General features: G+C 46.1%; 1 protein-coding gene across 1 annotated transcript in view; it reads right to left on the bottom strand.

Annotated features, from left to right (window-relative positions):
- The window catches only part of DENND4A (DENN domain containing 4A), a 61,261-nt gene that overhangs the window by 31,822 nt on the left and 14,469 nt on the right, over positions 1–14,970 (bottom strand). Inside the window, 3 exon segments of the mRNA XM_048482082.1 lie at positions 6,499–6,634; positions 9,374–9,507; positions 12,841–12,986. Coding sequence (XP_048338039.1) covers positions 6,499–6,634; positions 9,374–9,507; positions 12,841–12,986 — 416 coding nt within the window.

A 14,970-nucleotide genomic window follows, 5' to 3' on the forward strand; every position in this document is an offset into this window, starting at 1 on the left:
GATTGCATACACCAATTAGCAGAGGATGCTTTGAAACCATCTGGGGGCCCTCCCCCAAAAGGAAGGGTGTACAAAAAATCAGAAGGGGAGCTCTCCCGTCAATGACACACGCAAGAGCTTTAAAACGAGGTTTGTGTTATGTGCCATCAAGTTGCTTCCGACTTATGAGGATCTTATGAATTAATGACCTTGAAAACGTCTTTCCATCAACATCCTTGCTCAGGTGATGCAAACTGAGGGCCGGGGAGTCCTTTATTGAGTCAATCCTGAAAACTCATGATGGGCTTTCCTCTCTCTAATGTGATGGTGGAAAGTGCCTTCAAGTTGCAGCCAACTTGAGGTTTTCAAGACAAGATACCGTGTTTCCCCGAAAATAAGACACGGTCTTATATTAATGTTTGCTCCAAAAGATGCGTTAGGGCTTATTTTCAGGGGATGTCTTATTTTTTCCCCGCATTGACCAAGAGCTGCATGGGAATCCACGTAACTAGGGCTTATTTTTGGAGTAGGGCTTATATTTCAAGCATCCTCCAAAAATGCTGAAAAGTCATGCTAGGGCTTATTTTCGGGGTAGGTCTTATTTGTTTGCCGTTGGCTGCCCCTGCGGAGCAACCTTGGACTTCTTTTGTGGTCTCCCGTCCAAGTACTAGCCAGAGCTTACCCTGCTTAGCCCCTGAGATTGGGCTAGTCTGGGTCATCCCAGTGAAGGCAACCTAATAGGTTGGCCGAAATAACGTTCCTCTACACCTACTCTCCATTGCACTTGGGTACCTCTGTTACAGCTGGCTGGTAGTGCAGCTATTGACTCATTAGTTTCCAAATACCAAAAGCAGCAAGGAAGTGTCCGCCCGGCGCTGTGAAGCCTCAGAATCTGACGTGCCTTCTAGGGCTGAGCAACTCTTTTCTTAAAGCAAAGAAAAAATTCCAAAAAAATCTATTCTCAGACTGCCCACCCTCACTCCTTAGTCGATCAGCTGAACTGTCTGCGCACTCAGCATTGCATTTGCCCTGATTTGCTTCCCTCAGCTTGTCCAGCCTTTTGTCTGCCCGACTCAGGCCGCCAGCTCTGATAGCTCCGATGAATTCCACTGTTGCATGCGTGTCCTGTCTCAAAAAACCGATGCCTGTCAGGGGGATTGTATCAAGGTGACTGAGATGCACTCCTACCTCACTTTAACTGCTTAACGCTACAAAACACTGCTGCTGAAAGATATATGTAACCAGCCTGCTATAGGTTACCACTCCCATCTGGGACATTCTTTCCTTGATCTTTGCTTTATGGCTTCACACGCTTCGTAGCTAACTAGGCTTTCCCCTGATGCCCTGGTCCCATGGGAAACGGAGCTGTGTCTATTATCTTGTGGGGACAGGAAGCCAGGTGGTTCTCTCTTACTAGTTGCTGCCGACCTTGGACTGTTTTTCACTTTTTCTTGGGAATTTGGGAGGGGAGATCTTTGGGAATAAATAAAGGGAATGGCAAAAGCCAAGTCTGTCAGAACTGGCTTTGCCAAGCTTTGGGACTCTGACGCTTATTCAATAAACGCTACTGATCAACAACACAGAGTCTATTTATTGGCTTCAGGTTCGAGACCTAACATGCCACTAGTTCTGGTGGGGAGATACAGAATAACAGCCTCGTTTTAAAGTGCCGGTTCTGGCATGAAGCTATTATGTCGGGGAAAAGAATGCTAAAGGTGAAGCCAGAACTGCCAATATGGAACATAAATATTCATCAGAGATGCAGCGGAACGTGAAATCCATTAGGGGAGAAAAATAAGCTCTTTAAATGGCTGCTTAAACCACATGACAAACAGAGAAATAAAAATTCAGGTGCCGTTATCCAAATATTGAACAAGATCTGCTCTGCAGAAAGTAACGGCCAGAATCAATAGATCATTAGGTTTGCTGCACGGCCAGCAAGCACTGAAAAGATTTTTCATTAATTCAAGGCAAATCAAAAGACTTCCACGTGCCAAGTTGTGCTAACAATGGAGACCAAATGAAGCTAGGACAGGGGTCTGCAACCTGCGGCTCTCCAGATGTTCGTGGACTACAAATCCCATCAGCCCCTGCCAGCATGGCCAATTGACTTCAATCAAATCCCCCCCTCAGACGTCTCCTCTCCAAACTAAAGAGTCCCAAACGCTGCAGCCTCTCCTCATAAGGAAGGTGCTCCAGTCCCTCAATCATCCTCGTTGCCCTTCTCTGCACTTTTTCTATCTCTTCGATATCCTTTTGAGATGGGCGACCAGAACTGACACGAATTACTCCAGAATGCTGACATTACCACTGACTATATATAAGGGCATGACAATCCTTGCAGTTTTATTATCAATTCCTTTCCTAATCATCCCCAGCATAGAGTTTGCCTTTTTCACAGCTGCCATGCACTGAGTTGACATTCCATGGAATTATCAACTAAGGCCTTCCTGGTCTGCTTGACTGATAGCACTGACCCACCTGCTTGGCGTCTTATGTGAAGTTTTGGATTTTTTGCTATGTGCATCACTTTACATTTTGCTACATTGAACTGCATTGCCATTTCTTAGCCCAACTCACCCTGAATTTATCGAAAGTCCGCTTGGAGCTCTTAGCAATCCTTCTTGGTTCATACGCTACATAATTTGGTATCGATGCAAACTTGGCCACCATGCTACTCACCCCTACTTCCCAGTCATTTATGAATAGGTTAAAGGGCACTGTGGTCCCCAAAACAGATCCTTAGGGGACACCACTCCTTACATCTCTCCATTGCGAGAATTTCCCATTTACACCCACCCTGTTTCTCAACCAGTTTTTAATCCATAGGAGGACTTCCCCTCTTATTCCTTCATTGCTGAGTTTTCTCAGTAGTCTCTGGTGAGGAACTTTGTCAAAGTCTTTTGGAAATCCAAGTAGACAATGTCCACTGGTTCCCCTTATCCACATGCCTGCCCAAAGAACTCTAGTAAGTTTAGCTAAGACAGGACTTGCCTCTGCTAAAGCCATGCTGACTCTTCCTCAGCAGGTCTTGCTTTTCTACATGTTTTACAATTTTATCTTTAATGATAGATTCTACTAATTTACCAGGAACAGATGTCAAACTGACTAGCCTGTAATTTCCCGGGTCCCCCCTAGATCCTTTCTTAAAGACTGGTGTGACATTGGCCATCTTCCAGTCTTTAGGGATGGAGGCTGATTTCAGGGATAAGTTGCATATTAAAGTGCCAATTGGCCATGCTGGCAGGGGCTGATGGGAATTGTAGTCCATGAACATCTGGAGAGCCGAAGGTTGCAGACCCCTGTCCTAACAAAAACGTCTGAGAAACAGGAGTGGGCTGTTTAGAACGACAGCAGAGAGAAAAGTTACACAGTAAAGCAAATATAAAAGGCATACAAACTACTGAAGACAACATAGCATTTAAAAAGGGCTCAGCTATGATGGGCCAATTCTGCCTACTAGAAATTCTGGGCAACGAGTACTGTGAATAATGGAAGAAAAGGAAAGGAAAAGGAAATATGAGATTCAATTATGGCAGGGAGTCTCTAGGGAATCCGAAATCCTCTTAAGAATTCAGTCCAGGCACTCATCCTAAGTACATGTTATTGAGAAGCAGAGGCCCCCCAGAGCATTTGAAGGCTGGAATAATTATTTCTGCAAAGCTCGTATAAAACATTAGACATATTGGGGCGTGCTACAAGGCTACAAATTTAATCAGTTCTCTTCTTCGCAAAGAACTGCTACTATGCGAATATGCCCCAAACGTTACCCATCTTGGGCATTAAAATTGCGTGACATGAATATTCCAAATGTTAACTCTTCATTAAAACCAGGACTGAAAGAACTGCTTTCAAGATCAGCATCTCCCTTTCCACAACTGCTGGAATGTAACTTGCTCTAGATATTTCCTGCGTTTCAGAAGCAGTTTGCTATCCAGCATGCAGGGTGGCTGCTGGAGAAACACTAGCCCAGACCAGATATGTGGAATCAGTTGTGAGGGTGTTTTTTTTTTTAATTCTCTGATCTGTCCTGAGCCCCAGTGAAGAATCAATCAATTCAATTCAATTCAATAAGCCTTTATTGGCATATACACGATAGTATAAAAAATACAGTTCCAGTTAAAAAAAATTGAATGGTAAAAAAAAAAACTTCCGCGTTTGTCCGCACATTCAGTTTACAAACTACGGCAAAAACTTTGCCACTATAAGGCAACAATGAAAATCCTGACAATTTAAAAGAGTGACTACTTTATCTGATTCAGTATAATCAATCATAGAGTCTACAGCTTGGGATAACAGGCTGGATCGGAGTTCTTGGTATAATAAGCAGTTCAGGAGAATGTGTGGGATGGAATCCAGCTGTCCTATGCTACAGGTACAGAACCTCTTATCGCTTGGAAGACCTTTAGTCTTCCTCTATGTAGCGGAGATGGCACGATGTTAAATCTAGCCAGCATATAGGCCAGTGGTGGCGAACCTTTGGCACTCAGATGTTATGGACTACAATTCCCACCAGCCCCTGTCAGCATGGCCAATTGGCCATGCTGGCGAAGGCTGAAGTGTAGTCCTGTATCTGAGTATAAAAAAATTACCATGATATAAATTCTCCTGTGTATGGGATTTGTGGTAGCTGTAATATAATAGGCTGGGTATCCCTGCGTGAAAGGAATTGACATGTTGTTGGTGAACAAGATTTAAGAAGCTCTGCAGTTGTTGATAGTCCATTTGCTAGCAGCCTCTATAATACTTTAATGTGAAGGGGCAAAAAAAGTTTCAGTCAAGGTTAGCATATTGAAGGCGTCACTGTCATAACCCAGTTCCCCGATCTTTGCTGTAACTATTGTGCACCATTTTGAATGGTGGAGTTCGCTCAAGGTAAGTTGGATCAATGAGTTTCTGGAGCTTCGGTAGTGAATATTTAACCAGAATTTTATAATGATTAGCCAAATAGTGGCCTCTGTAGAATATTGGCCAGATTCTAAACATAAGACTGCGTACGGGACGCAGTTTGGCACGCCAAATAATTTGTGCAAGAATTTGGAGTGGAATGATTTAATAATGCTGTTATTCGGAATTAGCCAAATAGGAGCTCCATAGAGTAGCTGTGCTCTCACCTTCGCTTGGAAGACTTGCAGAGCTGGGGGAATATATTGGTTACCCGTGGAGTAATAGAACCTCTCAATGGCGCTAACACTTGATTGAGCCCGGACAGAATCAATCAATCCATCAGCCAACCAATCAATCAATCTATCAATCAATATTTACCATGGTCACAGACCAGCATCCTTAGTGTCAAAGCTGGGCTATAATTGAGGTAATCAAATAAATATAGCTGAACCTTGCCAAACATTTCAAGTTCAGACAGCAGAGTCGGGACAGAGGGTTGCATCCAGACAGCTATTAGTGCAATACAGTGATTGTCTGCAACTGACTTGGATTGTCTGCACTCGAGAATCTGGTTGTGTATGATCTTGGCAGGTATGGCTCCCGCCCTCAATGGCACCACACTAGTCAGGGCCCGAGGCCACACCTGGGCAGAGGGGAAAGCATCTTTTCATATGTTTAGCTGTCTTATATCAATGGGCCTGCTGTTCTTGATCACTGTACTTGGAAACCTAGCAAGTAGGCGACCTCGCCAGGGGTCTCCAGAAGGGGGGAAGATGGAGGTTCCCAGCTGAAGACTATCGCTGTCCTTGGAACATTCTGAACTCCGTAACAAAGCTTTTCAAACTTTGCAGTTCTACTAATTTGTGAGAAGGTGGGAGGAGCCTTAGATCTGCCTTCTTGAAGAAGAAGGAGGAGGAGGAGGAGGAGGAGGAGGAGGAGGAGGGGATGATGATAGTTTGGATTTATATCCCCCCCTTTCTCTCCTGTAGGAGACTCAAAGGGCTTACAATCTCCTTGCCCTCCCCCCACCCCACAATAAACACTCTGTGAGGTAGGTGGAGTTGAGAGAGCTCCGAAGAACTGTGACTAGCCCAAGGTCACCCAGCTGGCGTGTGTGGGAGTGCACAGGCTAATCTGAATTCCCCAGATAAGCCTCCTCAGCTCAAGCGGCAGAGCAGGGAATCAAACCCGGTTCTCCAGATTAGAGTGCACCTGCTCTTAACCACTATGCCACTGCTGCTCTTGCCATTGGAGTCTCTGCTGACAGTTAAATAAAGATTTCTGATTCACATCTAGAGTCCAAATTATTAACCATGGTACCTTTTATGCCAATAAAGGCTTATCAAAGTTAAAGTGACCACTGTACCATGACCTAACCGATCACTGCAGTGCAACACTAGCACAATATTAAGAGACACACGGATGCAGCTGGGAAGACACCAAAAATGTATGCCATTTTTTGTCAACTCTTCCAAATGGACAAAGACACGACCGAACCGCTTTTCACAACAGGGGCCACTCTGGGAACATTCTATGCCAATAAAGTCTTGCTATCTAGCACTCTGGGAACACAAGATGAATTCAAAACACAGCACTCTGGCCAACAAAGTGTGTTGCGCAGCTGTTGAGTACCTGCTTTGTTCTCCTGAACATGGGCAGGGGGCTGTTGGGATTGCTGGCTTTGGAGGGCATTCTGCTCTTCCTTGTTGTCAGGAGTCCCGCAGGCCGCTCAAACAAGTCTTGCCTCAGCACAGGAAACCCACTATAGCTGAAAAGGAGAAAAAAAGAGAACTATTTAATTTACTGTAGATCAGGGGTCTGCAACCTGTGGTTCTACATCTGTTCATGGTCTACAATTCCCATCAGCCCCTGCCAGCTAGGATAAAATGAGACATTATTAATTTGGGAATTATATGAACGGAGGGGCCTAATGGGGCAATATGGGGAGAGGTGGTCCCATATGCGGGAGTCCAACTGCTGATATGCTGTACACAGCGACAACAGATCACTGGGGCTAATCAGCCCTCTCCTCAATATGACCTTCAAGAAATCTGTCTGCTGACCTGGAATCTACGCAGTTACTTAACTTTCCGCGTTTGACAAATGGACCTTTTTAGAAGTATCCCATTCGCTCAGATTGACGGCTTCATTAGTATTGATTGCATTTTGCTCAAGAAACTTGTATAATGCTTATTTAGCCTCTAATGAACAAAGCAGGAGCCGGAGCCTGCGAAAAATCAATATTGACACTGTAAATTCATTTAAAAGAGAAAATTAGAGTGCCGGTTTAAAAATGGATTTTCAGGAAGGCTAAAGAAATTCAATGGTAATAATGTTGCTTGACACATATAATTCCCAAATTAATCAAGTCTCGTTTTATTCTAGCTGTTGGATGCTAATAGGTTTAGGGCAACCTGAGAAACAAGAGAAAGGACATTTATCACTTCACGAGGGTTATGTTTAAGAACATAAGAACTAGCCTGCTGGATCAGACCAGAGTCCATCTAGTCCAGCACTCTGCTACTCGCAGTGGCCCACCAGGTGCCTTTGGGAGCTCACGTGCAGGAGGTGAAAGCAATGGCCTGCTGCTGCTGCTGCTCCTGAGCACCTGGTCTGCTAAGGCATTTGCAATCTGAGATCAAGGAGGATCAAGATTGGTAGCCATAGATCGACTTCTCCTCCATAAATCTGTCCTTAAATGTTTCAAGAAGAGTTACCAGAGACGATGGTGTTACATGTGTATGGGGAGGTGTACTGTTAGCCTTGAGCCTCAGTGAAAAAGGTGGGCTATAATTAAAGTAAATGCACGACTATTAAGGGCAAGCACAACGATCTTGCACTCTGTCGTTGCTTGGGGAGCTCTGGTGCGTACACAGAATTCCCTCCCCTGAAAAGGCCACTCTATTATTTTGAACGGAAGGAGAAAGACTCAAACCCTGCCTCTGCTGAAAAGGCCAAGAAGGCCTCCTGGGTGGGGGAGCTCATGAGTACCTGAAGGGCAAGACACACAGACATGCGCTTGGATTCAATACAGGCACCCAGTCTGCAAACACACTCTCGCCTCCCATTTTCCTTGAAAGCCGCTTATCTGAGTGAATGAGTGCAATTCTGCAAGGCCAGACGGTGCAGAAGCAGGCAAGAGTTCATTTCAAGCTGTAAAAAAACCCCTGGTGCGGGGCTAAAATAACAGAGGTTCAAAAATGACAACTTGAATTGGCTCACTCGCACAAGCTGACTGCTCTGTGGGCTCTTGGATAATGCCCACCTCTCGGCTTTCTTGGAGGCACGGCAGGGCCCAGGCAAAGAGTTTGGGGCCAGCACTGCCAATAGGCAAGAAGAAAAAAATCGAAAGAGGCTGAATATGGGCAGGTGAAGCTTTTCATGCCATGGGGGTAAGTAACATTCCCATGAGCCTTTATTAAAGGGGCAGGACACTTTTTTTTCCTCCACCAGAAATACCCTATTTGTGGAATGATGTAACTAGGGCTAAATCCTAAATCAGACTTGGGCATTATACGGCCCGCGGGCCACATCTGGCCCGCCGGATGACCCTGACTGGCCCCCCTGCCTTTTGGCCCGGCCCTCCACAATATTTTCTGTTTCTTATGTGGCCCCATGGAAAAAACAACTGCCCACCCCTGTCCTAAATCCTCTTTCCTGGGAGAAAGTCCGATTGAAGAAAGCAGGGCTTACCTCTGAGTGGACCTACTTAAGCTTGCTCTCCCCCTTCGTACTGTCAAGTCACAGGTGACTTATGGCATCCCCATTAGATTTTTAAGACAAGAGATGTTTGAGAGGTGGTCGGGCATTGCCTGCCTCCACGTCATGACCCTGATGTTCCTCGAAGGTCGGCTCATCCGAGCACTAAGCAGGACAAACCTTGCTTTGCTTCTGAGATCTGATGAGGCCAGGCCAGCCTGGGGCTATCCAAGTTAGGGCTTGCTCCCCACACCTGCCCATTTTTAACAGAAAATACATGCTTTGAAAACTAAAGAGCTAGAATCTACGATTTCCCATTTCCTTCTGGCCAGAACAGAAGCATGATATAAAGTTAATTGCAACGTATTGTCGAAGGTTTTCATGGCCGGAATCACTGGGCTGTTGTGTGGTTTCCGGGCCATATGGCTGTGTTCCAGTAGCATTTTCTCCTGACCTTTCACCTGCATCTGCGGCTGGTGATCTTCAGAGGATCTGATGGTAGTCAGAGGATCTGTGGCTCCTCTGAAGATGCCAGCCACAGACGCAGGCGAAATGTCAGGAGAATCTAAGCTTGACCATATAGCCCGAAGCTCCCTAACTGCATAAGATGATGATCTACAAAACCAATTTAGTTAGAGCATAGGTGTCAAACTCATGGCCCACCAGATGTTATGGACTACAGTTCTGGAGGGCTGCGAGTTTGACACCTGTGCGTTAGAGCTTCCATTATGACAGCCTAGGAAAAATTCCGAAACAAACACAACTAAAGAATATCGTCTGGCTAAAGTTCTTGTGTTCCAAGCCATACCTGTACTGAGAAGGAAGCTCTTCTCCATTGGGAAGATGAGGAATCTCTGGAGGAGTTATGAACACAGTATGCTCACTTCTGTAGGACTCGTCCAGTTCTATAAGCCGTACGTCGCCAGTCCTATCCGTATCTACCTGAATGCAGTGGATAAGCGAGTAGAATTACATATCTGGCACTGCATGGATTTAGATGGAATGTGTGTACACAGAAGCAAAAATGGTATCAAAAATACAACACGTAATCAATGTCCCATTGCGTGGTGGCGAACCTATGGCACTCCAGATGTTCATGGACTGGGCATAACCCAATTGGCCATGCTGGCAAGGGCTGATGGGAATTGTACTCAGAAGCAAGCCTTTATTGGCATAGACAGCAGTACAACAATAATAAAAAACAGATTAAAAAGCATATACAATACAAAATACATGTTAGGTCGAGGGAATTCTACTGGCGTTTAGTAATTTCCAGGAGAATGCCACTATCATACAGAGAGAAGGATCAAGGTTGTCCAACAAGTAGTGTAATCTAATTAAATCGGGGAGATCGGGTAAATGTAAAGGAGTAAGATTCACATACTTGGATCTGATTTCCGTGAATCTAAGACAGTGAAGTAATTGGTGGGCCAGAGATTCAACTGAGCCGTCGTTACATGGGCACAATCTTTTAGCCTTTTCTTGCTTATTAAATCTGCCATGTAACAAGGCAGAAGGCGTAACGTTAAACCTGGCGAGCATTATGTCTCTCCTTTGAACAGGGTTTATTAAGCAATACAAGTAGTGTGCCAAGTGGCCCCGTTCAAATGGGAGAGAAAAATACAGGGGGGAGGAATTGTAGTCCATGAACATCTGGAGTGCCATAGGTTCGCCACCACAGCACTATGCCATTCTTAACACAGGCCTTTTTGGAAACCTAAAAATTAAGATGAAAAACACCTAACAACAGTTTATCTGAACATAAATTCAACATGTTACACAGGTATGCAGTAACAGCACCATGGATTCTTACTCACTTGAATAATTATCCTGCAAATAATATCATATTGTTTAGCCACATAGATGATATTTTTCAGTCACTCATAGCTCCTGAAACTTCATTTTGCACACTGCAGAGGCAGGGTTCCGCTCTGTCAAAATATTTAGCCAAGCTGTTGGCTCTACAGACCTGCTCCGCATAAATAAATTCTTACTTCAAGAAATGACTATAAACAGATGAACAAACTCAGCTTTGTTGAAGGTTTTCACGGCTGGATTCAACTGGTTGTTGTGGGTTTTCTCGGCTGTGTGGTCGTGGTCTGGTGGATCTTGTTCCGAACATTTCGCCTGCATCTGTGGCTGGCATCTTCAGAGGTGTATCACAGAGGGAAGCCTGTTACACACTGTTACACACAAGAAAGCCTTCGACAATACGTTAGGAACAAGGTCTACCAGACCACAGCCACACAGCCCGGGAAACCCACAACAACCAAACTCAACATTCCCACATATTATTGTCCCGCGTCGGTCTCTTTCGGCGGGGGGTAATTTACTAAGTCAAGGCTTCTCTATGATGCTGACTGGCCTCCACCAGACCAGGGCACACTGCGACCTGGCCTGCCTGGTGGAATGCTCTTCCTCCAACTGTCTGGGCCCTGCGGGACCTACATGAGTTCCGCAGGGCCTGTAAGACTGAGTTATTCCGCCGGGCCTTTGGGGAGGCTGGCTGCTGATAGGTGCCCATTAACAACTAAGATCCGCTGTTCCCCGCTCAGGGGAGTTGAGGAGTTAATGGCTGAACGCCATCTGTTTTAACTGATTATGAATTAGGAGCACTGCTTTTAACTGATATGAATTTTAGTATTTCATTTTGTTATCCGCTTTTTATTGTGATGTAAACCACCCTGAGCCCTTTGGGGGAGGGCGGTATAAAAGTGGAACTAATAAATAAATAAATAAACATTCTTTGAAAAGATCTCATCTCTTTTCAAGATCCTATCAATCCAGGCCATCTTCAATTGGGAAACTTTTGTTAATGGAGCATAGAACTGAACATGATCAATAAAAGCCACCTTAAGGTCTGGACTGTGAGTTTGAGGCTTAAGAACGACACCTGCAGCTTGGATTCTCCTGCCTGCATAGCCTCAGTGAGGCACAGGGAAGGGGCTTCCTTCTGGCCCACTTCAGGACAAAGTGACTTGTTTCTTCTTTTGACAAGTAGGCGAAGAAGAGGATGGTTTGGAGAACTTGTCCTAAGACATTTCCTTGAAGGTAAGTAATTGACATTGGCACCGGCCTCCTCCGTTATAACGGCCACAGAGGGTCCTGGATTACGTCTCTTTCAATGGAGACCCAGGGGGCCCATGTAACACGGTTGCGTTTTTCCATCTTCGTCAAACCCGGCGGCTGGCCCCCTTCCTCTCCCAAGCGGACCTAGCTACTGTGATCCATGCAACGGTCACCTCCAGGTTAGACTACTGCAACTCGCTCTACGCAGGCCTTCCCTTGCATCTGATTCAAGAATTAAAACTGGTCGATCGCGTGACTCGGCTTTGCTCACAGAGTGCCGCTGAAACCTATCTTACTGTGTTACGCTGTCTGCACTGGTTGCACGGTTGAATTCCGAATCATTTTCAAGGTGTTGGTGTTAACCTTCAAGATAGCAGCTGACCTGGGGCCTCCGGTACCTCTTGGGACCGTCTTGCCCCATATGTTCCTAATCAATTTGCTGGTGATCCCTGGCCACTCAATGTGGAGGGCCTCCACCGGGCCAGAGCTTTACAGCTCTGGCCTGCCTGGTGAGCAGCTCCCTCCAGCCCAATGCGGGCCCTGCGGAGATCTCCATGAGAGTTCCGCAGGGGCCTGCAAGACTGAGGCGCTGTTCCACAGACGCTTTGGGGAAGCTGGCAGCTGATGCCCCCACCCTTAGCATCAGGGGACTCTACCGCCCCCCTCCCCTCTTTTAGAGAGTTTGATGGTAGGTAAGCAGTGTTTAGAAGTGCTGGTATTTGGGAAGCTGCATTTTAAGGGGGGGTTTGGTTTAATGAATATAGAGGCTATAATTATTATTAGTGGTACAGTATTTATTGATTTTATCTGTGCTCTATCTGTGTATCCTGTTTATCTTGTTGTTCACCGCCCTGAACCCTCTGGGGGAGGGCGGTATACAAGTATACTTACTTACTTACTTACTTACTTACTTACTTACTTACTTAATTAATTCATTCACTCACTCACTCACTCACTCACTCACTCACTCACTCACTCACTCACTCACTCACTCACTCACCTAAATTGTATTTGTGACCATATCAACCAGTGAAGCTACGCAGTAGTTCCTGACTGAATGCAGGGCTATTGAAACTGGAGAGGGCAGGTTCCTACAGTCCAGAAGAGCTACAAAAAATCTGCGCAGCCCTGCCTGAACAGTTACATTGCACTGCATCTTGATTGCACGTATTGTTGGCGATGAATCAATATTTCCAACACACTCACTTTGTTTACGCAGTCATCGAAAAACGCCAGGCTTGTGTCTTTATCACTGACAAAGGAGCACTCTTCAATGAAGCGAATGAACATTTGCGTCTTCGTCATCATGGTGTAAAACTTCTGATGCGAACGATCGCGACTTTTTAAGAATCCTGTTAAGAAAGTATTGCGATCGTCAACACACTTGGCCAGGAAGTCAAAGAACTTACAAGGGCCTCCAAATCAGGAGAGGGGGTTCTCCCAGCCACCAGCTCTCTTGTTCGCACCCTGCAGAGAGTAGCCAGGAGCCCGCCCGCCCCCGTCCCCCGCACATGGCTCCTGGATCTCCTCTCCCCACTGGTAAACACAGATGGCCTGAAAAGTCACCAAGTGCCTTCTCCTAGCCCACAGGTGTCAAACTCACGGCCCTCCAGATATTATGGACTACAGTTCCCATCATCCCCTGCCAGCATCATCATGCTGGCGGGGATGATAAAGGCTGTAATCCATAACAGAGGGCAGCGGAGTTCAACACCTATATCTAACCCGTGGCGGCGAAGCTTTGGCACTCCAGATGTTATGGACTACAATTCCCATCAGCCCCTGCCAGCATGGCCAATTGGCAGGGGCTGATGGGAATTGTAGTCCATAACATCTGGAGTGCCAAAGGTTCGCCACCACTGTCCTAGCCCCTATCCAGTCACTGGAATTCCTCTCCCCCTGGGACAAAGGGAGCCATCCCATTTCCCCAGTCCCAAGCCTCTGCTGATAAGCTATTGCAGCGGCTCTTTAGAGACAGACTTTTAGGATGGCAGTCTATTCCCAGACCTGACACAGCCCCCTCCAGATCTGGGAGACACCCCATCCCTCCCCAGATCAAAAACATCACTAATTATTACTGTGATTTATTTATTTACTTCATTTATATCCTTTTCTCTCCTCCCCCGAGGGGGACGCAAAGCATCTGACATCTTTCTTCTCTGCCCCATTTTATGTTCACAACAACCCTTTGAGGTAGGTTAGGTCAGAGGCCATCCAACCAGCTTCCACAGCAGAATGGGAATTCAAACTTGGGTCTTCAGACACAGATGTCAAACTCGTGGCCCTCCAGATGTTATGGACTGCAATTCCCATCATCCCCTGCCAGCATGAGCAATCAGCCATGCTGGCAAGGGATGATGGGAACTGTAGTCCATAACATCTGGAGGGCCGTGAGTTTGACACCTATTAATCACACCACCATGTCAGATGCAGCAGTCAATTAAATTGTAGCAAAACGTGCCAGCCTTAGTTTAAAGGATTTTTCAATGCAGATTTAAAATCTAGACTGGCCAGGTTTGATTTCATTTCATTTCAAAGTTCCTTCCTGAATTAACAGCAGCTCGACACTCACAAACACACCAGAAGCTCAAATGTATTTTAACAAAATGCTCTAAAACTAAATGTGATGCAAAATGTTGGCCTAAAGCAAAATTTGAAGCAAATTTGGAGAGCTGTGCTCAGATGAAACGAAGAAGAAGAAGAAGAAGAAGAAGAGGAGGAGGAGGAGGAGGAGGAGGAGTTTGGATTTATATCCCCCTTCTCTCCTGCAGGAGACTCAAAGGGGTTTACAATCTCCTTGCCCTTCCCACCTCACAACAAACACCCTGGGAGGTAGGTGGGGCTGAGAGAGCTCCGAGAAGCTGTGACTAGCCCAAGGTCACCCAGCTGGCGTGTGTGGGAGTGCCCAGGCTAATCCGAATTCCCCAGATAAGCCTCCACAGCTCAGGCGGCAGAGCAGGGAATCAAACCCGGTTCCTCCAGATTAGATACACGAGCTCTTAACCTCCCACGCCACTGCTGCTCCTCTAAAGGGAAACGTAATCCCCTGGGCATGCACCAGATCCCCCGTCGCCACATCACGGCATTTACTAGGTAAAGTAAAGGTAAAGTTTCCCCTTCAGTCGTGCCCGACCCTGGGGTACCACTGCGAGCAGTGATTTAATAGGCAAGCCTCTTTTGTGGGGTAGTTTGCCATTGATTTCCCCGGCTATGCTTTACCCCCTAGCTGTGTGCTAGGTACTCATTTACTGACCAAGGAATGGATGGATGGCTGAGTTGACCATGAGCCAGCTGCCAGGATATCTGACCCACAGGGGTCTCGAACTCCTGACCGTG

The sequence above is a fragment of the Sphaerodactylus townsendi genome, linkage group LG17 (genome assembly GCF_021028975.2).
Source record: "Sphaerodactylus townsendi isolate TG3544 linkage group LG17, MPM_Stown_v2.3, whole genome shotgun sequence".
NCBI classification, from domain to species: Eukaryota; Metazoa; Chordata; class Lepidosauria; order Squamata; family Sphaerodactylidae; genus Sphaerodactylus; species Sphaerodactylus townsendi.